This window comes from Haliotis cracherodii, unplaced genomic scaffold (assembly GCF_022045235.1).
Source record: "Haliotis cracherodii isolate W230 unplaced genomic scaffold, xgHalCrac1.p SCAF_2, whole genome shotgun sequence".
Lineage (NCBI taxonomy): Eukaryota > Metazoa > Mollusca > Gastropoda > Lepetellida > Haliotidae > Haliotis > Haliotis cracherodii.
In genome coordinates, this window is record NW_027266275.1 from 48,859,959 (window position 1) to 48,887,401 (window position 27,443).

Genomic DNA, 27,443 nt, shown 5'->3' on the forward strand with positions numbered 1-27,443 from the left:
ATTGCTGTTTCCAGCTTAGTTTACACCAGGTAATCTAAATCACTGGATGTAAAACAATGCCTAGCAGAACAAAAAGTACAATTGTCTGGTGATTTTTTATCTCAAATTTCAAATTTGTACTGACCAAGGTTCTTATCACCCATTCGTTTACCAGACTTCGCTGAAGGGGTACGGTGTAATATGTTTCTGTGCATAATATTCAACATATTTAAAAAAAATAAAAATATACTGAATCCGCTAGAGGGGGTGCGCATTATACTTTGGTGCGCACTATACTCAAGATAATATGGTACATGTATCTGCCCTATTCCTTTTCCAAACAATAACATTCTCTTATAAATATATGGCTAACTCCCCAGTTTAAGTAATTGGGATTAAACGACAATAATCTCATGCACTGTTACAAGAATTCATATTCATATTACAATTATATTTTAGAATTGTTTTGTTTGTCATTAATCATATCCCTTCACATTATTCAACGTAACATTGAATGGTAATCCTTAAATATCAATGAAAGTTCAAATAAATGATACCGAGAAACTTGCATGTGGCATGTTGATTCATCGTCTACCGTTTCCGGGTCACAGGAGCATGCAAGGTCAAAGGGATTATATAATATATCAATTATATCATGAAGGTCATAATGTTATTTCATATTAGTGATGATTACTGATACTATGTATTGATTTGTGTTTATTCTGTATGTGACAGGTGATATATATATATTTATCATATAATGGGTAGGTTTCTCGGCAGGATAAAAGCAATGGATAAAAACAATATCCGTTGGGGTCATATGCAGATACGCCGGATAGAGATGCAAATATCAAAGGTCAAGTAAGGACTACTTTTAGTGTTTATAAACAAACATTGTGCCGCCCTTGCAATTCGGCGATCGAGTCAGAATTAATCATCGGGAATCTGGAGAAACCAAAGGGATAATTGCTGTTCATTATCAAAAGAACAGTCTAATATACTGAAAATCAGTGTCTGACTGTGACAAAGGTAAGGCATTTTATAAGTTTAGGCAACTTTGGAGACATAAATTGATGGATTGCCGCGAAAGGCAAGTAAAAACAATTGTTGTTTTGCATAATATGTTGCTTCGCCATTGTATAAGAAAGAGATTTCAGTTGGAACTATATTGGTTACTGTCACTGTCTGACTGACACATCATTTACCCTATGATGTGATAAATATTAATGCGTGCATTCCAGGAAAACTCGCAATATTTCGGTAATGTTTGTGAGAGAGGGAAAGCGACTTTCAAGCACAGAATTAAAGAATGACATTTTATGATAAAGAGGTTATCACTTTTGTGTGTTTGGTGATGCTAAATATCCTGTATTTGGAACAAACACTACGTATTTAGCTCGCCAATGCTCGCTAAATACAATGTTTATTCCTAATGCAGGATATTTACAATCCCCAAACACACTCGCATGATAACCTCTATTTATTGTAATTGTTTTGAAACAAAAGATTATCAGCAGACTACCCCAGTCTGTGACATCACCTTTGCACTTCGTGAACTATTGCAATCAGATTTCACAATCTTTATGTTCGTTTTTCATATTAAATAGAAAATCACAAATGAATAATCTTTGATTGAGAAGATCGTCAACTTTCTCCAAGGCATATATATGCAGGCAATGTAAACTTTGTTGATATTAAAAAAACAATAAGTTTGATTTTCGTATGTCTGCTAACATCATGACACGGGATTTGTATTTTTGTATATCGTAAATATTCAACTAAAACACTTGAAATTAGGATTGGTGAATATTTAAAAATCATTAATTGTTTCCTGCAAATTTCATAACATGACACGTTAGATTAACCCAAATGTTCATATTTCTGCAACTAACTTTATGACCTTGAAATATGATTATTGAAATCAATTTCCACAAATTTAACAATTTAAAGAGTTTCCTAACATGAAAAACAAACCACCTTCAACAAGTATTTGTAACAAAGTGACGAAATGTCCCCCGCCTGTATATACACCATAGTACCAAATATAAAGACAATCCAGCGATTTGCCTGCTGTGACCTTGAAAATAGGGTCAAGGTCACCAAAACCGACTGGTGTCTGCGGTGTCTGTATATACACCATAGTTCCAAATATGAAGACAATCCAGAGATTAGTTCTTGAGATATCGCGGCAACACTGTTTTCCAACTCCAAAAGCAGATTTGCCTGCTGTGACCTTCAAAATGGGGTCAAGGTCACCAAAACCGACTGGTGTCTGCGGAGTCTGTATATACACCACAGTACCAAATATGAAGACAATCCAGCCATTAGTTCTTGAGATATCGCGGCAACACCGTTTTCCAACTCCAAAAGCAGATTTGCCTGCTGTGACCTTCAAAATGGTGTCAAGGTCACCAAAACCGACTGGTGTCTGCAGAGTCTCTATATACACCATAGTTCCAAATATGAAGACAATCCAGTGTTCAGTTCTTGAGAAATCGCGGCAACACCGTTTTCCAACTCCATAAGCAGATTCGCCTGCTGTGACCTTCAAAATGGGGTCAAGGTCACCAAAACCGACTGGTGTCTGCGGTGTCTGTATATACACCATAGTACCAAATATGAAGACAATCCAGCCATTAGTTCTTGAGATATCGCGGCAACACCATTTTCCAACTCCAAAAGCAGATTCGCCTGCTGTGACCTTGAAAATGGGGTCAAGGTCACCAAAACCGACTGGTGTCTGCGGAGTCTCTATATACACCATAGTTCCAAATAAGAAGACAATCCAGTGTTTAGTTCTTGAGATATCGCGGCAACAAACAGGTGGGACGAACGGACGGACGGGCGGACGTACGGTCGTGAATACTATATCCCCCGCTTCGCGCTTTTGTGCGGTGGGGGACAATAATGTAATTCAGGTTAGTTCAAGAAAATTTACAAATTTTGTGTTCGCTTTGGTCTTAAAGTTGTATTGATTGAAAACATCAGGATATTTTTATATATTTATAATATGTGTAATTTTTCATCAGGAATTAATGTGCAAAATATTTCTTCAATTGGCCCTTGATCCATGAAGTACCGACTGTTTGAAATCGTCCACCCTCTTTACAGTGCCTAATGTTAAAACAATTCAGCAGGCTAAAGGTGAATAGATGTGCAGACTATCGATTTTCGCACTGCACAAAATATAATTTCCTATATAGGGCAGTAAACATAAGTGCTGGCAATATTTCCGAGGAATGACATGATTCATAATGATGTGTTTGCATCACCTAGCTGTTTAGTTTGAAGTGGGGGACATTACATATACAAATAGTGCACAAGCACTGTAGCTCACTTGGAAAGGTAGTAAACAGTTATAAATGTCAACAAAGGTTGCTGTCAGTGGCCAAATTGAATATCTGAGGAGAACTTCTTGAACAAACTGGTGGTGGCAACATGGATGTTGGAACATACAAGGGTTGATTGATAAGTTCTGGACCTCACATAGAAATACTTGACAATAAAATTATTTTCTTTCCAACAAAATCCCCTTCCACATTAATACACTTTTGCCAACAATGTTAGAGGGATCTTATCACAGTTTCAGAGAAGTCCTTTTCTTGGCTGTCCAAAAGGTTCTCCACAGCTGCTATGATGTCATGGGTCAAGTCAAAATGGGTTTTGGATAGAGTTTTCTTTTCTACGCTACCCGCCTGCCCAGGAAGAGATGGAAGTACGAGGACTGGCTGAAAAGTTCTAAGCCTAAACGGGATATCTCAATCGGATTGAAACAATCTTTTGCCACCAACAAGTACAATCATTTAATGAATCATAGACATAAGAACTGCAACTGTAGTGTTATTATTGTCTTTGTACCAGACCATCTTGTGAACCTACCCATTGAAATCACCAGAAATGGACAAAACTGGCTATAGGGAAGTCATCAAGTACCTGCAACTGAAAGAGCTAACTCCAACACAGATACATGCTGACATGGTCTCCACTTTAGGGGATGATGCCCCTTCCTTTTCCACTGTAAAGAAGTGGGTTGCGGAATTCAAGCGTGGCAGAGAGAGCCTTGACGATGACCCGCGTCCAGGAAGGCCTTCAACAGCAACCATTCCGGAAAACATTACCCGTGTGCATGACATGGTAATGGCTGATCGACCACTCGACATATTGCCAGTGTTGTGGGCATCTCTCATGAGAGGGTTGAGCACATTATCACCAACGAGTTGGGAATGACAAAAGTTTCTGCAAGATGGGCGCCAAAGCTCTTGACAGTGGATCAGAAACGTGTCAGATTCCTGACGTCCTGTGACAATTTATGCCGTTTTGAAGCAGATCCCAATGATTTTTTGGCCCGATTTGTAACCATGGATGAGACCTGGATTCATCACTTTCAACTAGAAACCGAAATTCAGTCTATTCAATGGAAGCATCCGGAGTCACCAGCCCCCCAAAAAGCCAAGTCGGTTCCTTCTGCTGGAAAGGTGATGGTTTCAGTCTTTGGGGATTCCAAGGGTATTCTGTTGATTGACTATCTTGAAAAAGGCCAGACCATCAATGGAAGATATTATGCTGACCTACTGAGACATTCGGTGAAGCTATCAAAGCTAAGCCATGGGGAATGCTCACAAAAGGAGTCCTGTTCCACCTAGACAATGCTCCTGTTTACAAATCGGTGGTTGCCATGTCAGCAATCCATGATTGTGGCTTCGAATTCATTGACCATCCCCTTTATTCACCCGATTTGGCCCCGTCAGACTTCCATCTGTTTCCCAAAATGAAAAAGGAACTAGCCGGTAGCAATTTTCCTAGTAATGATGACGTCATTTCCGCTGTGAATGACTTTTTTAGGGTGGCTGAAGAAAATTTCTTCTTGACCGGCATCCTGGCCTTGCAGCAAAAGTGTGTAAACCTGGAAGGGGACTATGTGGAGAAATAAATGAAAACCATCGACTTGGTACGGGTCTTTCACAGTTAGGCTTAGAACTTTTCAGCCAGCCTTCGTATGACATACCCAGATCATGACAATAAGGCGGGTGCTGAAGGAGTTCAAAGACTCATGGATTGAAGCCATGGCCATGACAGATTTTTGCATACCCACCTTTTCTCAGCTTCTCATGTCTCTTATTATTTGTCTTAATTTCATCTCGTAATTGTCTCAAAAGTGAAGCATGATATTGTCTGGCCTTTTGGAAGATATTCAACCATGATATCAAGCTGATGGGGAGGTCCTTATCAAGTATCAAGACAAAGGTATCATAGAGGGAAATATAAAAACAGCAATGACAATTAAAAAACTCTAATGCCAATCTCAATACACTGGGTTGCCTGACAATGTACTTGGTGTAAATAACATTACCTAGTACAGCAAACTCAGACAGGGAACTGTTGACAACTGTGTATGTCGCCTGGTCTGGGTAAAGGTGGTTGAGAGGCACATACATGCTCTTGTCAATATTTTGGTGATGGTATACACTATGGCGATGACTGGAATAAAAAAGTGGGTCTTGAAGTTAGCAATGGTTAGAAGTATACTAATCACTTCAGGTTGTGGGTTGTAGTATTACAGTTCTTGATATATATTAGGAAGTGAATGTGTGATTAATACAAAGAAAGGATGTTTACTCATAAGACTGTGAAGGACTTGTTTATGCAAATGTAGCCAAGTAAGAGATCTTGACTTAAAAATTACTAAGATAATGGTGACATGTGTTAATGCCTGTTCACATCACAGGATAGATTTTGTTCCATATATATCCCATAAAAATATTAACAAACAGAAAAGTACTTTCATTTTATTTCTGACAGTTCCTCATCCTTTACTGTCATAGTATTAGAGTCACCTGAATGTTCCTCTCTCTACATCTTGGCCACTAAGACGCACATGAACTCCTTCCTTGAGAAGCGACCCAAATGCCAGTGCCTCCCCAAGGGCCCAGTCAGCCATCCGGTTCTTAACCATGTCTTCCCGGCCACGCAAAACCCGTTTCAAACCTGAGGAAAGACACAACAGGAACAACTGCAGATATGTAGCAAGTACAACATACTCACAGTAACAACCAAATAAGAGCATGACATGAATGGTCCATGGTGTCAAAACAATTCCCAAGTGCAGCAGGATTTCAAATTCAAAAGTGTGGCGGAGTCTTGTGTCCGAAATGACTGCCTGCTCGTGGCTGGTAACTTTTCTGTGGGGCTGCATGAAATTTTCCTCCACCTGCCTGATTGTCTGGCAGATAATTTTAAGACTTCTTACACAGTGTTAGAAACTGGCACTAGTCCTGTAGTCCTTGTCAAACTGCCCAGTAGTTAAGGTATCATAAGGACTAGTAGATATTTGCCATTTTTAAACGTTTTGCCTCAAGTTGTCCATAATTTTATAAGGACTAGTGAACTAAAAATGTTAGTTTCTACCGCTGCTTACGTATTAAGTTTAATTATAATTCCTCGTAGATTAATTGTTTGCATCATTTCAACAGAATCAAGATGCGATTTGTCTCTTATTTTTCACATTATTCCAAAATTAATAATGTCTGAATGCTGGCAGGTAACTTTGAAGATGCGAAGGCAACTTTGGTGTGATTTAAACTTATTTCAAACCCTGGGCGGTGACAAAATGTCAAGTTATCAAGGTATAAGAAGACGTAAATGCTCATTTCATAAATAGTGACTTTGTTCTCCAAACTCAATCCTATGCCAGAATTATGACAAAAACATTGGAGATGTTTATTTTTTGTCTTACAAGTATAAGGAGCATGTGTTAGGCAAAATGGGATAACTACCATCAAAATTATTTAATTTTTTAAAAACTTAACTACATTATACATGTTATAAGGATCCACCCACAAACTATGAACTTTTCAAAATGAAGTTTCCTTTGGTTGGAGCTGGGGATTTGTATGATATGATATTTGAAAATGATATTAATGTTGTTCAGGAGCGTAATAGGGAAGTGTTTTAGTCCAGTGCTTATTGATGGAGAAGACAAAGGCATAACCTAACATTGACAATGTCACTTTGAAACTTCTTATTCTGTCAGCTTACACAAGTTCTACCCAAGACAAACAACAGAGGACTTTCATTTGTCAGCAATATGGTTATCTTGGATCTTCTTTTCTGACTTACTATGTCACAGGTAATGAAAGGGTTAGCCATAAGTAAAGGGGAAGTTGTAGCAGTAATGATCAGTAAAATACCTCCATGGATGACGAAATTATCTGGAGGTGTGCTGACTGATTGTCCAACATGTCTCAGGACATCCTCACTACACCCAGTTGATGGGATTTTCATGGGGTCCTTGCCTTCGAAGAAGCCAGGCCAGGGTGAATCCAGCCAGTCTGTGTTCTTGACAGCAGTCTCCTTTTTAGCAGCCACATACGCCTCCTCACAGATCTTGTCATACTTGGCCACTTCCTCCTGTTACACGGCAACAACTAACATCACTGAACGGTTGGAACATGAAAGCCAATCTACACAATGTCACACAAGAGGTACCACAGTGATATTTTAAAGTGTGGATACTGATGGATTAACTAAACAATTAGAAGACATTCAAAAAAACCAAGACAAAAAGTGAAAACAAAACATGTAAAAAGCAATCTCTTCTGAGAAAATCCACTTCTCGTAATCAAACTTTGCACTGCACCTCTCCTTTTGGTTTAGAAACTGTACCCCAAAATGGAAAAGAATCCATGTAGTAGTTTTTAAGTCATAGGTTGCACAAATGTTCAATAAAAAAATTCTAAGTCAAGAAATAAAAAAATAGCTGTTTTTTCAGAAAATCCAGTAATGAAAACAAGTTTTGCATTGCACCTCTCCTATTGGCATAGAAACTGTACCTCAAATTGGAAAAGAACCCATGAAGTAGTTCGCAAGTTAAAGGTCGCACACATGTTAAAGTAAAACAAAAGTTCACAGCATGAAAACATATTTTTTTCAGAAAATACACATATCAAAATCAAACTTTGCACTGCACCTCTTCTACTAGAATGGAAACTGTTCCCTAAATTTGAAAAGTATCCATGCAGTAGTTTTCAAGTTATAGGTCACACAAATGTTGAAGAAAATAATTTAAAAAAAACAAATGAAAAAAAAGAAGCTTTTTCTCTCAGAAAATTCAAATATTGAAATCAAACTTCGCACTGCACCTCTCCTATAGGTATTAAAAATGTTCACCAAGTTTGAAAAGAATCTATGTTGCAATTTTCAAGTTAGAGGTCACACAAATAAATGTCCTCGAATGGATGAAAGGACAGACAGAGGGACGGACAGAATTCCTTGGTATAACTAACCCACTCTTTTAGGTTGGGGTATAATAATGCAAGGGCAATTCATAGACAACAGAAAAGAGGGAGGGTATTCAAAGGAATTATCAAACAAAAGTTATTGTGTATAATTAAAAGAATACTACCTCTATTTCATTTGGAATAATCACTCCAACCTCCCCATTTATCAGGCATCTGGTTGATGATTATGCGGTAAGAAGTGACATATTCTTGCCCTGCGTTTGCACAGTATATCAGTTCTAATACTGCTTCCCACGAAACTGCTCATAAGATAACTGACAGACAAAAGAGCATATGTTAAAAAAAACCTTACCATTTTCATAGTGTGAGTTTACCCCAAACGGAAATTACGGCTAGTGGTAGTGTTCTTAGAATTATACGCAATGATACCTATTGTTTGATATAAAGTTAAACTTGGAGTCATTTTTGTATGTATAGTGTTACTGGTGACCATGTTGAGAAATAAGGGACCACTAAAAGGCGATAGCAACAATGCAAGAAAACCACACGCCTTGGGGGGGTCATTGTACAACCTTTAATTAGAAATTTCTGTTTCAGTTACGGGTATAATAAATTACTTGTACCTTATGCTCTTATGTTGATGCCTTTTCTGTTGTTTATGAATTGCCCTTGCATTATTATACCCCAAACCTAAAAGAGTGGGTTAGTTATACCAAGGAATTCCGTCCGTCCGTCCACCCAGACACGTATGTATAGAAGTCCCTATAGACATTACTCCTAGGAGACTGTCCAGACATGTATATTTCAGTTTGACATAATTTCCATGACAATTACGTTCTGAAAACTGTTCTGAGACTCTCCTGACAAGAATAACCAAAGATCATCTTCAGAGGTTATGTTGCAATGCCACCGAGATAAACCTGGTCAACCTAGTTGCCCAAGATCCATGAATTATCATCAGTTCATAAGGTGCTTCTAACAAGGCAGACATCACAATGGATAGATTCCATTTGGGGAAGATATGTGGTGTTTTAACGTCCTCTATGTGGAAAGACTTCATGACTTGGTGAGTACCTGCTGACATCCAATCATGTTGGAGGACTGACACCAAGGCTGATCCAGGCAAAAGGCGTGACAAATATGCTGTTCCCATTCATGGACATGGACTAGACATAAACCATCTGGTACCAGACATAAAGTGGGAACAAGCTTTTTTGACAAGTCATGAACATTTTAATGTGCAGGGTGCCCCAAATTGATGTGTAATCCACTGGAATACCTCCGTGAGGATAATCCTGTTCTACCTAAAGACAATCTGTTTTGATGTTCAATTTCACGGCTGATTGAGTCTGCTCAGTCAAAAAAATGAGTAACCTCATTCAGTAAACTCTTTGATTTCTCCCCTCTTTGCCTCTGGTTGTATGCTACCACAGAGGTAATGTGTGTGGCCACTTGTATTGAGGACTTAAATAGCTGTGGACTCCATGCCTTGAGGGCAATTAAATAGCCTTCATTTCCTAAATTTATATGAAGGGCGAGATCCTCCTGGGACTTCTCCATGGATAGTTTGATCGTCCATATGAGCTCTCCAGCCTATGTTCGAGGCATCTGTGTACAGGTGATGAACTGGAAGGGGAAACATGAGCAGAATTTGGAGCACCACCAATTCAGGTTTCAGAGAATGGAGGCTTGTGGTTGAATTATCTCATCTAGATCATGAATATGTGAGGTATTCATCCACTTCTGGAGGAGACACAATTGTAGCCTTTCTCGGTAGGGAGGGCATTGCATGGAAAATGAGGATTCTTAAACAGGACATGCACCAATAGCAGGTTCTGCGAGGCAGAAATACTGCTGACACAGCATGCTTATCGCTTGTGGGAGACTCCTATCATTACAATATTTGGAGTGGTTTAAGTTCCGACTTAGTAGGTTTAACTAGAAATCCTAGGTACAAGAGTAACTATCTATGTAAGATGTGCTCTTCTTTAGTACCGGGAAAACTGGGGGGTACTATCACAAGATTGGGTCTGATTCTTCCAATGCGCATATAGCTCCTGTCTCCAGTAATGGCCAAGTTTGTGCTCGACAATTTGGGGCCTCTCAGATGGAAATGATAGCCTAGAGGCCTGGATACAAGAGCTGGACATAGATGGAAATGATAGCCTAGAGGCCTGGATACAAGAGCTGGACATAGATGGAAATGATAGCCTAGAGGCCGGGATACAAGAGCTGGACATAGATGAAAATGATAGCTTAGAGGCCGGGATACAAGAGCTGGACATAGATGGAAATGATAGCCTAGAGGCCAGGATACAAGAGCTGGACATAGATGGAAATGATAGCTTAGAGGCCGGGATACAAGAGCTGGACATAGATGGAAATGATAGCCTAGAGGCCGGGATACAAGAGCTGGACATAAATGGAAATGACAGCCTAGAGGCTGGGATACAAGAGCTGGACATAGATGGAAATGATAGCCTAGAGGCCGGGATACAAGAGCTGGACATAGATGGAAATGATAGCCTAGAGGCCGGGATACAAGAGCTGGACATAGATGGAAATGATAGCCTAGAGGCCGGGATACAAGAGCTGGACATAGATGGAAATGATAGCCTAGAGGCCGGGATACAAGAGCTGGACATAGATGGAAATGATAGCCTAGAGGCCGGGATACAAGAGCTGGACATAGATGGAAATGATAGCCTAGAGGCCAGGATACAAGAGCTGGACATAGATGAAAATGATAGCCTAGAGGCATGGATACAAGAGCTGGACATAGATGAAAATGATAGCCTAGAGGCATGGATACAAGAGCTGGACATAGATGGAAATGATAGCCTAGAGGCCTGGATACAAGAGCTGGACATAGATGGAAATGATAGCCTAGAGGCCGGGATACAAGAGCTGGACATAGATGGAAATGATAGCCTAGAGGCCGGGATACAAGAGCTGCACATCGATGGAAATGGATCTTGTATCCGTATTTCACAACCTCGAGTAAGAAGCAGTCTGATGTCACCTGCTTCCAATCTCCCACTGGTCCCGGACTTGGGTGTTTGTTGAAAATCAATCATCAGTAATCAAGGTCCGTAATTAAAGCTAGGTCGATAGTGTTCATAGTAGGTTGGCATATGCATGCATAGTCAGTTCTTGCAACAGCCCCTGCCACTGGGGTTGAGTCCACCTCTACCCTTATGGCACTGTTGGAACCTGCTGTTGTCATCATAGGGAAGATGACATGAGACTGTATCTTTCCAAATCAAAGGCACGAAAGAAATCCAGTCCAGACAGACTATGTCTCCTCTATGGAAGAGCCCCTTTTGTACTCCCTGTGGGCTGTGTTTGTGCTCTAGCCATCAAACTAAGGATAGATGCCTGAAATATATCATGTTTGTCCCACAAAACCTCATCAATCACAGACTGTTACTGAATAATGTTCTCTCATACATCCTCATTAATGTCATCAAAATCCATTGGAGAGATGATAGCATGGGTATCTTGATCATCAGGTGATTTGTTTCTGACAGTAATAAACGCTTTGGGTGGTGAACCACATAAGCCACGTGGATAGCGGTAGACAAATCTCATCAAGAGACATCTGCACGTGAGACAGTAGCAGAAGGCTTCCTACTACTGTCAGGTAGAGGAGCAAGAGGTCTAATAGTATCAGCAACATAATCCTTTAGAAAAGCCTGCAGAAGGTATGACTCCACAGATCTGTTCTGTGAGCTAACTTGATTAAATCATGCTCTCTCAAAAGGTGCACATGCATCAGGAGGGATAACCTGTAAATATGGAGCCAATGAGCCAGCTTGATTCTCAACACAATCCTGAAAACTCTTCAACACGGTAATGTCTTGTTTAATAGATTTGACGTAATAGCTGACTGCATGTGCTGAGTGGCAGGGTCAGGGGCATCCCAAGTTCACTGATGCCAGTGGCTTGACCATGGCAAACCCAGTGTCCATTACCCCGGCCTGACTGTCCAGGTAATCACTAAACAAGACAGTCTCTCAATGTATTGTCTGCTTTCGCATGGAGCAGGACAGCAGAGGTAGATATGGAAGCCCTCCCAACATCCACATGCTTTCTGTGCCTCTTGTAGCCCCGGGTGGCTCAAAGATGCTATAGATTTCTCCTGACTTTCCTTTACTCTGTCCTTAGAACTACAAGGTTTCTTGGATCTTGTCCTCCTCTGACTTATGGAATGAAATGACCCCAGAGGAGTAGAATTACAAGCTTCCAATGGCATACATAAGGAGTACAGCTAAGTCCTCAAAGAGACAAATAATTGCATCCAGAGCTAAGAGCAATACTCTCAAAAATTCTGTTTTCTGCCAGCCAATCTGCTCAACCAACGAGTGGACAAGGGTAGTAATAAGTGACAATGGTAGGAGTGACAGGCGAATGTCAGAATCAATGAGCATAATGGATCTATCATCTATGTTGTGGCACTAGGACGTGGAACACAAAGGTTTAGCATTGTCTGCATCAAGGGGATGCGCCGCAGTTAGAAATGAAATCCCATGCAATTTAATGCAGGACGACGTGATGGCGGGTTTGGGAAGTGAACCCTTAAGGGCTACCTCATCTAAAGCCGTCTGCAACAGTACAGGAAAACCAAATGATGAACAGGGATGGCGTAGTACCCTTGGGATCAAAAGAGCATTTCGCAGAAGGCAGTGGGACAGATTCCTCGATGGCTCCTCCGTGATCCACAGGATCTGACCCTTTGAGGCATAGAGTGGCTGCTCCTCAGTCTTAGAAGTAGCAACACTAGGTGAAGAAAAACAAGAGTAGGCCCTCAGTGAAGAACGCTCACACTTGGAAGCCCTGTCTGGAGCATGATGGGAGCAAGGTGGTGGGAGGGTTTGTTCCGGTGATGATTGTTTTCACAATGATCTACAATGTTATATCATCTAAGCAAGAAGGAATATTGCATACTGTTGTAGAGGTAAAACATAAAAAATATGCAAATTTCAGTAACAAGAATGAGGTCAGAGTTTATAACTTACAGAACATGAAGTAAACTAAAGATGTCAAGGTGAATCAATGATACTTTGGCCACAACAAAATTCATAAAGTTCACCAACTGTTTTCAACAGCCCGACACAATTGTTCGGAAGAGCCTGGAAAAAAATATGAAAAGTTGACAACGTTAAACATCTATCAACAACAGATTGGCTGAACGACATATACTCGTCTTTGCATGTGAACATGATTCACATTGAATTATCGTTTCATGTAATGGAACACAGAACAAATAAGGCGGGATATAGTATTAGCTGTTCGGTAATACCCATCACCGCTCTAATAGAGCTAAGGTATTCGAAGGAATTATCAATCTTCTAACAACCCTTTCACTCAAGTTGTTATTGTGTTTATTTGTGAAGGGTCATGGTTCACCTTCGTAAGAATAGGTTTGAGAAGGAATGCTACACACCTCATATTCCTGCTGTGTAACAATGCCATCCTTGATGAGAGTCTGTGCATACTGGGCCAAAACTGTTGGCTGCTTGGCCACCTTCTTGTACATCAATGGTTGTGTGAACATCGGTTCATCTATTTCATTGTGTCCGAAACGTCTATAGCCAACCTGTAATGATGTACAGCTATATCATAACTATAATACAATAAAGTCAACATTCATTATACAAGCTGCAGCATTAAATAACTAAATGAAACTTCAAAATCTTATTAATGTGTAGATGGCAAGTACTCACTAAGTCAATGACGCAGTCTTTCCCAAAAGTCTGCCTCCATTCAGCAGCTACCTTGCACACATACACCACAGCCTCTGGATCATCAGCATTGACGTGGAAGATAGGAGCATTCACCACACGAGCTACATCTGTACAGTAGGGAGATGACCGGGCTACTCTTGGATCAGTCGTAAAACCAATCTGTAGCATCAAGAAAGTCTTAACAGGTGCATCAAAGACAATTCTTTGCTTTATATTTTTGTCTTTAATGCTTTCAGTGCTACTGTTGAACCTATTCGGCACAATGTGTCGCTTACCATACATTTGCAAGCGAACTCAATCAAACTGCATAAGAACACACCCCAATAAAACTTGTAATAACTGTTTTCCAAGCAGGCTTTATCATTTAAATTATGTTTGATATGCACAAACGCTCAGCTCTCTAAATATAACAAAATTAAGGAGTTCATGTACCTCAAAAAGAGGTAAGTTAAAAAAGTATATGTCAAATTTCTCCTCACACGACCACCCGCAACAGCCAATGTTGACTTGTGGCACTTCATGTTAGCAGCATGCAATCAATATTTTCCTTACAATGTTATCTTTCTTTTCATTTGATCATAATTTTTTGTCAGTTGATGAAAAGAAAACATTTGACTTCCTTATTTATAAACATTATATTCGAAACTATTATTTTATCAGTAATAAGAGAGTCCAGTATTGTATTATTATAGTTCTTTTCAAGGTATCAATAGCGGTAATCTGACTGTCGTTGCTGTAAATAACAATGAGTTGGCGTGATCTTCCGATAACTTCAACCACAATTTTGATGAAATAAATGTAAACAATAGTAAAACTAAAAAATAGATTACAACCAGAAGTCCAGATATACAATGAACACATTTTATAACTAGACAGGGTAATTACATGATTAAATTTCGTACTTCAGTATGGATGTGTTGTCATGGTATTTCCAATGTTACGGGCTCACGGTGATGTCCTTTCACTGTGAAAAAGCGGTCGGGTAGCCTAGTGGTTAAAGCGTTCTCACGTCATGCCAAAGACCCGGGTTCCATTCTCGACATGGGTACACTGTGTGAAGCCCATTTCTGGTGACCTACGCCGTGATATTGCTGGAATATTGCTAAAAGCGGCGTAAAATCAAAATCACTCACTCACTGTGAGAAAAAACTCATTTTGCCCAGTATAATGCACAGCCTCTACACAGCTGTGTTTTTTGTTGTCGTTTTTTTAAAAATAGTGCTCACAATACTCAAGAAAATACAGTAACTACAAAAAAAATACACATCAATGAGTGGATGAATCGGACCTGATAATGGTAGCGGCAGTAAACAAGCAATTTCACATGCATTGTACATGTTGTAGTACTATTGAAATTCTTGTTATATCTCAGGCTAAAAAATAAAAGTGTCTTGGTTCTCAGGCACCGCAACATCATCACAAAGTCCGCTGCACCTTTCATTTTTATCTCCATTCCCCCACCCCATCCCTAAAAAAATCCTTAAATATTCCACGTCTCAAAGACATGATCCCAGCAGTGAAATGCTGCAATACTTAAAAACAATGCTATCCAATATAGCATGCAGTTACTTCCCTTTACATTGCTTTACTGCACATCTCTTTTTATGGTGACGGCGGCAATAGGAGTTTGTGTGCTTGTCTTGTCGTTTGCAAATTTGGTCAATGAAAACATGACTTTTACGATAAAGCATCACTAGACATGATGATTTACAAATTCGTTTGTATTTGGGTACTGTGTGCTGGACAATGTTTCATACGCAAAGATTTAGATCACATGTGTATTTGTCACGTAAAATAAGCCGGAAATAGCAATCAGCTGTTCACACATTTTCTCCCCAATCTATGGGTGATTTAGTTTTAAAAATACTTAATGTCAAGGACAAAAGAAAAGAAATTTCAATACAGTGTTAGGCAGACCGAAGACTTTGTATCTTTAACAACTAATGTTCGTTTCAAGTTGAGTTCATCGTGAGTTGATGTGATGTGCCGAACAGTTAATACATGTATACTATTTTGCCGAAATTAACTAACTTGCGTACTTCAGTACAGATTTGTTGACATGATACTTCCTGTGTTGTGTGCTCATGATAATGTCTTCGCGTACGCCTGGCGTACACCTGGTAAGTCCTGCCATATTGATTACATAATACTTCTTCCGTATGAACCCAGGAAAAAGTACTTTAGGTAGGCTGTTTTCCATGTATGTTCTCCAACAGAACAGAACTACAAGATTTGCAATGTACATAAGTGCCCTGTTCATTTCTAAAAAGATAACATTCACTGATCAATATACAGTCAAGACCCGTTAATCCGACATTGTTGGTTGCATATGATTATGTCGGATTAACGAGTATGTCGGATTAACGAGTATGTCGGATAAACGAGTATGTCGGATTAACGAATATGTCTGACAAACGAAATTAGGTGGTATCAACGTTCGTGATCGAAAATTGGACAACTTCACAATAGATAACAATACAAACACGTAATAAAAAAAGGAAAAAAGAAATATTCATATTGTAGTGTTTACATTGTTAGCGGAATATGTTTTCTAATCATGCAACCGTTTTCTAATCATGCAACCTCTAAAGTTAAACACAAAACTACTGTTACGGATTGTATGACTGATTCAAAATACTTTTTAAAGCATAGTTTGGAATGGAAGTCGCTAATTTGAAACTAGTGCCGCAATGCTTAAGAAAGCTGCTTTTTTAGTGGCTAATGTCGACTTCCTGTTAGTAATGTCATTGGTCGGTCAAAGTTCACGAAAGGTTGTCCTCAGCGGTGGCGAGAACTTTTAATGAGATTGAGGCAATCTAGGCATGTGATTAATCCTGTTTTGTTTATTTAAAGCAGTATTGTTTATTGTTAAGCAAGTTTTTCTCTGCAGCCGTTGAAATATGCAGCTACTCGCCGACTCGTCTTGCATCAAAACATGGGGCTGTGTACTCGCAGGCAGATGACCATGGAGTACACTGATCACTCTGTCGGATTAACGAGACCGATTAATGAGTGATTTCAGCAATTCGTTGCAAATTAGGTATGTCGGAGTCGGAGTGCGAGACTGTTGGATTAACAGGTCTAAATAGCACTGATTAAATCGGTTCCCATCATTTGTGTCGGATTAAGCCGATTGTCGGATAAACGAGTGTCGGATTAACAGGACTTGACTGTATACTGGTAGCTACCTCACAAACTTAAGTGCCTCCCAGGTTTTGGTGATTAAATAAAACAAATCTCATGTACTGTTACAAACAAATTTACCATATTCGATTTACAGATATATTTTAGCTTTGTTATGTTTCAAAACAAAACACTCAATAAACGAGAACAATATAAATATGATTTGTGTCTGTATATGTTATTAATCTTATCTTTTTATTATTTATGCATATACTTCCATCAAATAATGATATCAAATACTGTCAAGGAGGGTGGTCAATGACAACTAACTATATCTGTATAGGTATTGCGGCAGACACAGTTATCATAGTGAAAAACATATCGTGAGTATATCACACAGTTACAAACAGGTCAAACGGGTTTAATAATATTATTAATATGCTACATGTATCGTCAAAGTCACATTATTATTTGATATGAGTGGTGATTACTGATGCTATGTGAGTGATTCATTCTGGGTGTGATGAAATATTTCCAAATTTCCAGTTATCTTTTGATAATGCAAGATCATTAGTCCCTGTCTGTAACATCACATCCGGTGACCTTTACACTTACTGAAACATGGCTGTCATATTTTGTATCTCTCTCGTCATACTAACAGGGAAGTATGTAAACAATTCAGCAGGCTAAAGGTTAAACATGATGGTTTCTTTACCTGGTTGTTGGCAACGATGTGAATGGTTCCATGTGTTGTGTAGGCAGGCAGGTCACTTAAATGCATGGTCTCATAAACAACACCTTGTCCTGCATAGGCTGCATCTCCGTGTAGCAGGATACTCATCACCTGTAGAATATATCACATACTCCTCACCTGTAGAATATATCACACTCCTCACCTGTAGAATATATCATACACTCATCACCTGTAGAATATATCACACACTACTCACCTGTAGAATATATCACACTCCTCACCTGTAGAACATATCACACTCCTCACCTGTAGAATATATCACACTCCTCACCTGTAGAACATATCACACATTCATCACCTGTAGAATATATCATACACTCATCACCTGTAGAATATATCACACACTCATCACCTGTAGAATATATCACACACTCATCACCTGTAGAATATATCACATACTCCTCACCTGTAGAATATATCACACTCCTCACCTGTAGAATAAATCACATACTCATCACCTGTAGAATATATCACACACTACTCACCTGTAGAATATATCACACTCCTCACCTGTAGAACATATCACACATTCATCACCTGTAGAATATATCATACACTCATCACCTGTAGAATATATCACACACTCATCACCTGTAGAATATATCACATACTCCTCACCTGTAGAACATATCACACACTCCTCACCTGTAGAATATATCACACACTCCTCACCTGTAGAATATATCACACACTCATCACCTGTAGAACATATCACACACTCCTCACCTGTAGAACATATCACACATTCATCACCTGTAGAATATATCATACACTCATCACCTGTAGAATATATCACATACTCCTCACCTGTAGAATATATCACTCACTCCTCACCTGTAGAATATATCACACACTCCACACTGTCAAGATCACAGATAATCTTGTATATTTTAATTATATGTTAGTACTTCAGATAGATGTATTACGGTACGGTTACATTAGTATATTAAGCTTAGCGAGTTGTTTTTAGATATTGTCAGGTAATACTATGGGAACAGGTTAGGTTCAGGGAAGCGGGACGGGGTATGGCTGATAGCTGGGGAGTTAATTGGTTTAACAATAGGGAGGTCAGGGGTAGCTTGGGCTTTGGAGTCAGTTTAAATAGCGGGGCAGGGTAATAATTTGTACAGTCAGCCAGAATCAGCATGGTCATGTAAGGCATGGACTAATATTGTGGGAGACTTCTACTCTGGTTGGCGTAAGTTTTTACATTTATTGTTTCATGTTGAATTGTATTTTAGAGGATAGAATTTTGAGTTATGTATTTTTTCCAAACGTAATTATATACACATATTGATGGTAAAAGCGTAAAGCCACTGTAACAATTAACCACAACATGATCAAAGTGTAAACAGTTCAACTCAGTAATATGTAAATCGGAGTATTGGTGCATGGCTGTATGTATTGTGAGGTAGTGACACATACCTCAGTGACTGTAATTGCTTATATTACATTGTAGTGTCCCGGAACTGGCCGGTTAACCTTAGAGTGCGTAGGAGGGAAGAACCTCCGATATTACGTAGGAGGAAGTAACAACCTCCAACATCACGTAAGGAGAGAAGTTCTCCGACCCAACGTAAGGAGAGAAGTATCTTCTTCTCCGTGGCACATCGTAGGATGAACACAGCCGTGGCATCCATGTAAACAGGCACCCCTAACTCCGTGGGGACAACATCGCCTGGGTGGAAAGATCACCATTCGTTATTACGAGGAAGAATTCTCGTATGAACTGCTCAATAACATCAGAGATTCTAAAGTTCTGTATAGAACTGTTGTGACAGTGACAGTGAAGTGGCTTTGTATCTTTTGGTGTTTTTTTTTGTGGTTGTGTGTTGTTGTTGTATATATATATACACACACAAAGTTTTACTGTGTATTAGTTGTGTTATTCTTAGAACATTTGTATTAGTGTTAGTATTGTTAGAAGTAGACTATTAGTATTAGGATAGTGTATCGTGATAGTTGTATTGTTAGTAGTAGATATTTGTATTGTTAGTAGTAGACATTTGTACTGTTAGTATTAAGATATTAGTATTAGTAGTAGGTGGTAGTATTGTTATTGGTAGGAGAAGCTAGTTTAGTTAGTTGTGTTAGTTAATTTGGTATTAGTTTGAATTTAGATATTGTTATTGGGATTTAAAATTACTTTAAGGGAGGGAATAAATCTGTATTACAATCTCATTTGTGTTTGTGGTTGATTCAATACGTGACACTCACCTGTAGAATATATCACACACTCCTCACCTGTAGAATATATCACACACTCATCACCTGTAGAATATATCACACACTCATCACCTGTAGAATACATCATACACTCATCACCGGTAGAATACATCACACACTCATCACCTGTAGAATATATCACACACTCATCACCTGTAGAATATATCACACACTCATCACCTGTAGAATATATCACACATTCATCACCTGTAGAATATATCATACACTCATCACCTGTAGAATATATCACACACTCATCACCTGTAGAATATATCACACACTCATCACCTGTAGAATATATCATACACTCATCACCTGTAGAATATATCACACACTCATCACCTGTAGAATATATCACTCACTCATCACCTGTAGAATATATCACACACTCCTCACCTGTAGAATATATCACACACTACTCACCTGTAGAATATATCACACACTCATCACCTGTAGAATATATCACACACTCATCACCTGTAGAATATATCACACACTCATCACCTGTAGAATACATCATACACTCATCACCTGTAGAATACATCATACACTCATCACCTGTAGAATATATCACACACTCATCACCTGTAGAATATATCACACACTCATCACCTGTAGAATATATCACACACTCATCACCTGTAGAATATATCACATACTCATCACCTCAGGGGTTGAAAAATACCATTGACCGATACCCGTGCAAAGTAAGGTTTAGATGTCAGACAAGTTATATACGTTTTCTAGCATGCCCATGGACAAGTAAAGCATACAAAATTAACTGGGTCAAGTTCCACGAGAATGTAATCATGTTATGATATTTCATTGGCTAATATCGTGCTATTGTCACAGAATGGCAATCTAATGGGATTAATACACTTTGATGTCAGGCAGGTCAACAATAATGAGAATCAGGCTTGTTTCATTGATAAATCGTAGTAGCACTTCCATATATGGCACATGCTTCTTGGAAATTGAATGATGGACAGTTGACGACATTTCTTGGAATTTGTAATGAGATGGTCTAGTGCCGACTTTAGAAGCTTTGCTCACACAGTTCGTCTTTCTGTCAGAGAAAAGCAGTAAATGCATTAAGGAGTAATGCAGGATAAGTTAAAAAAGTATGGTCTATGCGGCTCGGGTTAACCTCCAATAAATCCTGCTCCATCGCACGGGTTGTGGACCTTAGTGCGAATAGGTTTTGAACAGTTTTGATGAAAGCGAATCTGGCCTCTGGGACTTTGAGTGTGGTTGGTCCCGAAAAGGCAGTCATGCTCTGCAAGTCCTCATCCAAAGCTTGAGCCTGGTCTGCAACAGCGAAGATATGGATAGGAAAAATCATTCTTCCTAAATTTTGGCACTTTAAATGATGGTGCGAGCCTAAGCCTGGAAAAAGCTTCTAGCGCCCTAACCATATCCTTGAGCATAGGATCCGCTGTTATAGATGTAGGCTGTGACCATGGTATGGTTCTCATCGAACTCTTACTCTAGCAAACCAGTTGTAGCAGAGTGCGTATCTGGCATCTGATAAATGTCAGACGCAGGTGTAGGAGCTAGCGCTTTAGTTGTCAGATGCGTAAGCATTGTAGCTGATGGTGGTGGTTGGTATGTTGGCCCCGGCGCCTGGTACACTTGTGCCATGAACTTCTGCCACATGGATTGCATAAGTTCTGCATCCAGTTGTTGTCCATGTACGGCGCCAAAGGCTGAACATACATATGTTGCGCTACCGGGGAGGTAGAAGGTGCAGCTGACCTGACGTTGATGACATCGCAGTATATGCTGGAAGCCCTGAGGCTGTAGTCAGCTTTGTAGTGCCCAGGAGGGAGTAGGCAGACGCTGTGCTCAGGACAAGCCTTTGTGAGGAGACGCCCGTAGGTGTCGACTGGATCGTGGCTTGCGCCAACGCCTTCAAGGTAGAAGTGCCGTAAGGCCCATGCACTGGCGTCGCTGGGACCGCTACTGTGGAGGCCATGGAGGTCAAATTTGAAAGAGGTGCAATACTCACGATTGAGTCCAATGTCGTAGTGTATGGACATGATTGAATGTCGGCAGTCACTATAACCGTGGGAAAAACTTCACCTGACGGCATGGGTTGGGTTGTAATAACAAGGGACTGGAGGCCGGTAGCGTCCTGCAACTGAGACATCTTCCTCGCAACTGTAAAATATGTTTCTGAGTGACCTGTCTATAAACGGACAGAAAAGGTGAACAAAAATTATATTTGAAACTTGGAGTGTATATTTGATTGCAGTCCAAGCAACGTGGATGAGGATCTTCAGCAGATTATGTACCATGACAATTTAGACACTGCGCAAGTATGTATTACACAAAATTAAAGGTTGTTGTTGAAGCAGACTTGAGCATGCCGATGAAAAATACACGGTTCCAATTGCCAAAGATTTTAAAGTGTACCAAAATACAAAACACGAAAAAATCAAACAATAGCTATCATTGTTAATAATTCTAAGAATACTACCTCTATTACATCATAGCCATAAATCCTGTATTTTGGCTTCAGACACAATATAACTAAATCTTCAGATTTTCAACAGAGGTCATCTCCACTGTCAACTACACACAACTAGTTGTTCCCCTAACAGCACATGTAGCTCTTCAGCTCTTCTGTGCAAAAAGGCGGGAAAAACGTCACTACTTTCCAAAACATCTCACCACTGGAGTCAGATGAATTGGGGAGGTGTGTGGGAGTACTTCCTGATGTAATAGAGGTAGTATTCTCAGAATTATTAACAATGATAACTATTGTTTCATAATTCCTGCGAATCCTCTACCTCTATTACATCATAGCCAGAATATACCAGAGGGTTAAGGCGGGATCTGCCTCCAGTAACTCCCTGTGTAGTTGACAGCAATCCAATACTATGGTGTGAGTTCTTGTATATTACTGGATTCAAAGCCTTTCAAGAGGTAATTACTCTAGAATCTCTCTTAGAGGACTTGAAATCAGGTATTATGATTATATCAGGTATTATGATTATATCAGTCAATATGCGATACCTTCACCTGAAGTACCTTAGTATTTGCTGATAATCATGAAAGGATGTCTTCAGTTCTATTTTGACTCATCATTTGTCTCAGATTATGAGACTGAAGTCACTTACAGTTGATCAACTTCCGGTTCTAAATGACACCAGCTCCTCTTTTTGACTGGTTTGATGTCATTTCTAGAACCTTTGACGTTACTTCAGTTATGACGTCACTTCCAGTCTATATTCCTTCCGATTGTGACGTCACTTCCGGTAGATCTGTTTATCAGCTGTTCTAATACAGGTAGCCCTTGAATTCCTTACATACCATACAAGTTAATCAAGGTAGAAGGTGTACTCACCTTCTGTAGCTGCTGATGTCAGATCTTCGCTCCCCTCCCCTTTTTTCTCAATAGAAAGGAGGAAAAACTAGGGACATATAACCGTTTGGGCCGCAACAATAGGTCCCAACGAATGAATCCCTGTCAAGTCTGGCTGGATGTCTTGTAAGTAAAAACTAGTGACAGTATTGTGTGCCACCCATTGGCATCCTGCTATGACTTGTTCAATTGACACGGATGACCGTGACGCCAGACTTGTTGCCATAGTAGGATGGGTATCTTTGTGCTTGCCAATAACTTGTTGCTTTAGTGATATCTTTATCCGAGTGGGGCTTGCACGAGATGAATAGACGTCTTTGACGTTGGTGATGTGGATCAGTGGCTGTCAGATAGAACTTGAGAGCTCGTATCGGACAAAGGAGGAGATCGGGATGATCCACTGTAAGTGCAAAGGCAGGAATAGTATAATGTCTGTGACCCAAAGGACCAGTAGCCGTGGACTGATTCTTGGCTATAAAGTCCAGTAGGGACTGAAAAGTGAGACTGGAGTAGTCAAGGGCGAGGAGTTCAGAAACTCTAGCTGCGGTAGCCATGGCTAGTGAAAATGCTTCTTTTCGGGATTTAGGGAGAAGAGTAGCATTTTCAAGAGGTTCGTATGGAGTGGTTAGTAGAGCAGACAGGACGACTGATAAATTCCATTTTGGGAAGATCCGGGGAATGCGAATATCCTCTAGGCTGAATGCTCGCATGAGTCTGTTAAGCACCAGATGTGTTCCAATCATTAATCCATCGAGCTGGAGAACAGAATGGAGGGCGGATCTGTATCATTCAATAGTTCCATGTCGAAAGTTGTTGTCCTGTCGTAGGTGCAAAAAGAAGTTGCCCCATCTGTTGTCATAAAGTTGGGTGGACGACGATCTCCATGGTCTTGCGACAGCAGTAGAGGCAGCTTGAGAGAATTCGGAGGCTTGCATTCTCTGCGAGATACTTTCCAGGCGGTGAGATGGACGCTGGGAAGATTGGAGTAAAATAGGCTCAAGGAGAAACCATGAAGGGAACGCGTGGGCAAACAGTCCTGTCCAATCCATGGACAGTTCATCTATCTGAAGAGCTCTTCAAGGTTATCAAGGTAAAAACGTCTGTATGAAGAGTCCACTCTGTCGGTACGATTCTCCCTCTCCAGGATAAGCTGTCCGGGAGTATGTTCAGTTTGCCTGGAATATGTCTCGCTTCCATCTGGCAGCTGAATGAGTCGACCAAGGCAAATAGCTGAGTAGTTTCCACCATCAGCAAACTGGACTTGGTTCCGCCTTGCTTCTGAATGTAGGCCACCACTGCTGGCAACAGGCTGGTAACATCTGACAACTGTCAGGTGACAACTGGTGACTTTCCCGGACATAGCCGACGTCAGCACTTGCAAAAAGCATCAGGGATGTCATCAGTAGTATGAGAACTGCAACGGGAGCCAGGAGAACGCCAGGATGAAGTATCCGATAAGGAGCGGGAATGATTGTCAATTGAACACGCAGGCTTGCAGTAGGGGCAAAGGTGATGGGGGGTCTTTCACCGACATGGGCCTTTATCAGCAAAACATATAGAATACATTTTGCAAAAAAAATGTAAATTGCTCATAAGCGTAATGAACAGAATTACATATGAAGCAAAACACATTTACCTGCAACCTCGTAAATATGAGATGCGTGATGCTCTTTGAACAAAAATGACTTATCAAGGTATAAACCGAAAACAAGCGGTTATATCAAGCAGGGCAATGATATATGGAGGTAACACTACCTGAAGACAAAACTTGATGACGATACAAGGTAAGTAGAACTCAGTCCAATATACATCTGTCCACAGGGGAGACAGAGAAGAATATGAAGGGGGAGGGGCCAAAGAGGATAGCTGGTGGATGCAGAGGCACGGGCTGTAGTCCTGGCACTGTTTAGTGTCAGGTGAGGTAAAACTATTAAGTTTAGTAATATTTCATGAATGAATGTTGAAGCTGTCATCTGGAAACAAATACCTCACAAATTTTATACAGGTCATGTGCTCTTTGACTTACTTAATTTTGACCAATTTAGAAGTTTATTGAACCTGACCTGTCTTTCAAACAAGAGACGTAAATACCTTTTTGCCATCTGTGTCCCCTCTGTAGAACTGCTCAGCTCGAGTTTTGCCCTGCACTACAGGATCTACAGCTTCCAGATGAGAAGGATTGGCTACCACAGCTATCTTGATGTTTTTATTTGTCACACGGTTCAAACGTTCATGTGACATTCCCAGGTGGTACTTGACATCCCCAGAGCCTTCATCTGATGCTTCCAACTTCGAGTCAAACTGACAAATGATCTTCTCCAATGGTTTGCGACACACATTGGCCAGTACATTCAGGCGACCTCTACAAGGAAAAGCTACATGTGTCAGCAAATATCAGTGATCAACATACCTAGTGATAGATGCTCACCTTAATAGAATGACAATGCTTCAGTGACTGTGTGTAGATTTTCAGAAACCAATAGGTCAATATTTGTTTTTATCATATAATGGGTAGGTTTCTCGGCAGGATAAAGCCAACGGATAAAAACGATATCCAGTGGGGTCATATGCGGATAGAGATGCAAATATCAAAGGTCATGTTGGGACTACTTTCACTGTTTATAAACAAACATGGAGTCGTCCTCGTCATTCGGCGATCAAGTCAGAATTAACCATCGAGAATCTGGATAAACATGATAAACTACAGGGATAATTGCTATCATTATCAAAAGAACAGTCTAATATACTGAATATCAGTGTCTAACTGTGACGTAGCTAAGGCATTTTTTTGTAAGTTTTGGCAACTTTAGAGATATAAATTTCGAAACAATTTGGCGAGGGCACGAGGCCTAGCCAACCGGGATCAGTAGCCATATCTGTGCTTGTACATCTCCGCGGTTCCAAACCTTCTCCACAAATAAAAATAGTTGGATTTGGCCGAAATATGTTTGAATTGTTACCTTGTTTCGTTTTGTCGCTGTGTGTACATCTGACTACACTTCTTAACGTAATGACAGGACAGGCCGAAGGTCCAACAACGTCTGACCGTGGCCATGACGTCTCATAGACTAGGGTTAGAGTAGCTTCCCTTTGACAAAGTGCAGTTACTCAAGCGGACAGACCGATGGATTGCCGCGAAAGGCAATTAAAAACAGTTGTTATTTTGCGTATATGTTGCTTCGCCACTGTATAAGAAACTGATTAAATTGGAACTTTATTGGCTACTGTCACTGTCTGACTGACACATCACTTACCCTGTGACGTAATTCGCATTCCAGGAAAAGTCGCAATTTTTCGGTAATGTTTGTGAGAGAGGGAAAGCGATTTTGAAGCACAGAATTAAAGAATGACATTATATGACAAAGAGGTTTATCATGCTTGTGTGTTTGGTGATGGTAAATATCCTGTATTAGGAATAAACACTATGTATTTAGCTCACCAACGCTCGCTAAATACAATGTTTATTCCTAATGCAGGATATTAACTATCCCAAAACACACTCGCGTGATAACCTCTATATATTAAACATTGATTTCGTTATGTGATCCAGCATGTATGTACTGATGAAATTTACTGGTGCTGAAGCATATATGTTTTGGCAAGTTAGTCATTGCAGTGCTCTTGACCCTAAGTACTATATTCTAGACTAAATGATGGTCAAAGGTGATGCAAGAGCAACATTTCAACATCCACAAACACGAAAATGATAACAAAATATCAATCAAGACATTCTCACTAATGCCCACATGACATTTCAATACCTCCTCTAAAGAATCAGTGTTGTAAGGTTTTGTACAATAATCAAATCCAATTTTAGACATTATTATCATGATAATGTACCATTGATTGACTGATCACTGAATTTGACAAATACATAGTCCACAAACGACAAAGGTAGTATTCATTTGCCAAAAGCACCCCATGATGACATCCCCCACTGAACAATTAGTTTGCAGTGCCATGGTATTCGTTGTAACCTCAGCTCTTTTTAGCCGACAAACGAAGAAAGA

The 27,443-nt window shown here is 40.0% G+C and overlaps 1 protein-coding gene across 2 annotated transcripts in view; it reads right to left on the reverse strand.

Annotated features, from left to right (window-relative positions):
* Nucleotides 1–27,443, reverse strand: part of LOC139468161 (2-oxoglutarate dehydrogenase complex component E1-like) — a 96,358-nt gene that overhangs the window by 35,880 nt on the left and 33,035 nt on the right. For both annotated transcript variants that reach the window (XM_071249947.1, XM_071249948.1), the window contains exons 8-14: nucleotides 25,525–25,795; nucleotides 17,802–17,930; nucleotides 13,943–14,122; nucleotides 13,663–13,815; nucleotides 7,167–7,386; nucleotides 5,814–5,964; nucleotides 5,330–5,457 (exon numbers count right to left, since the gene is read on the reverse strand). In XM_071249947.1, coding sequence (XP_071106048.1) covers nucleotides 5,330–5,457; nucleotides 5,814–5,964; nucleotides 7,167–7,386; nucleotides 13,663–13,815; nucleotides 13,943–14,122; nucleotides 17,802–17,930; nucleotides 25,525–25,795 — 1,232 coding nt within the window. The remainder of the gene's footprint in view (nucleotides 1–5,329; nucleotides 5,458–5,813; nucleotides 5,965–7,166; nucleotides 7,387–13,662; nucleotides 13,816–13,942; nucleotides 14,123–17,801; nucleotides 17,931–25,524; nucleotides 25,796–27,443) is intronic.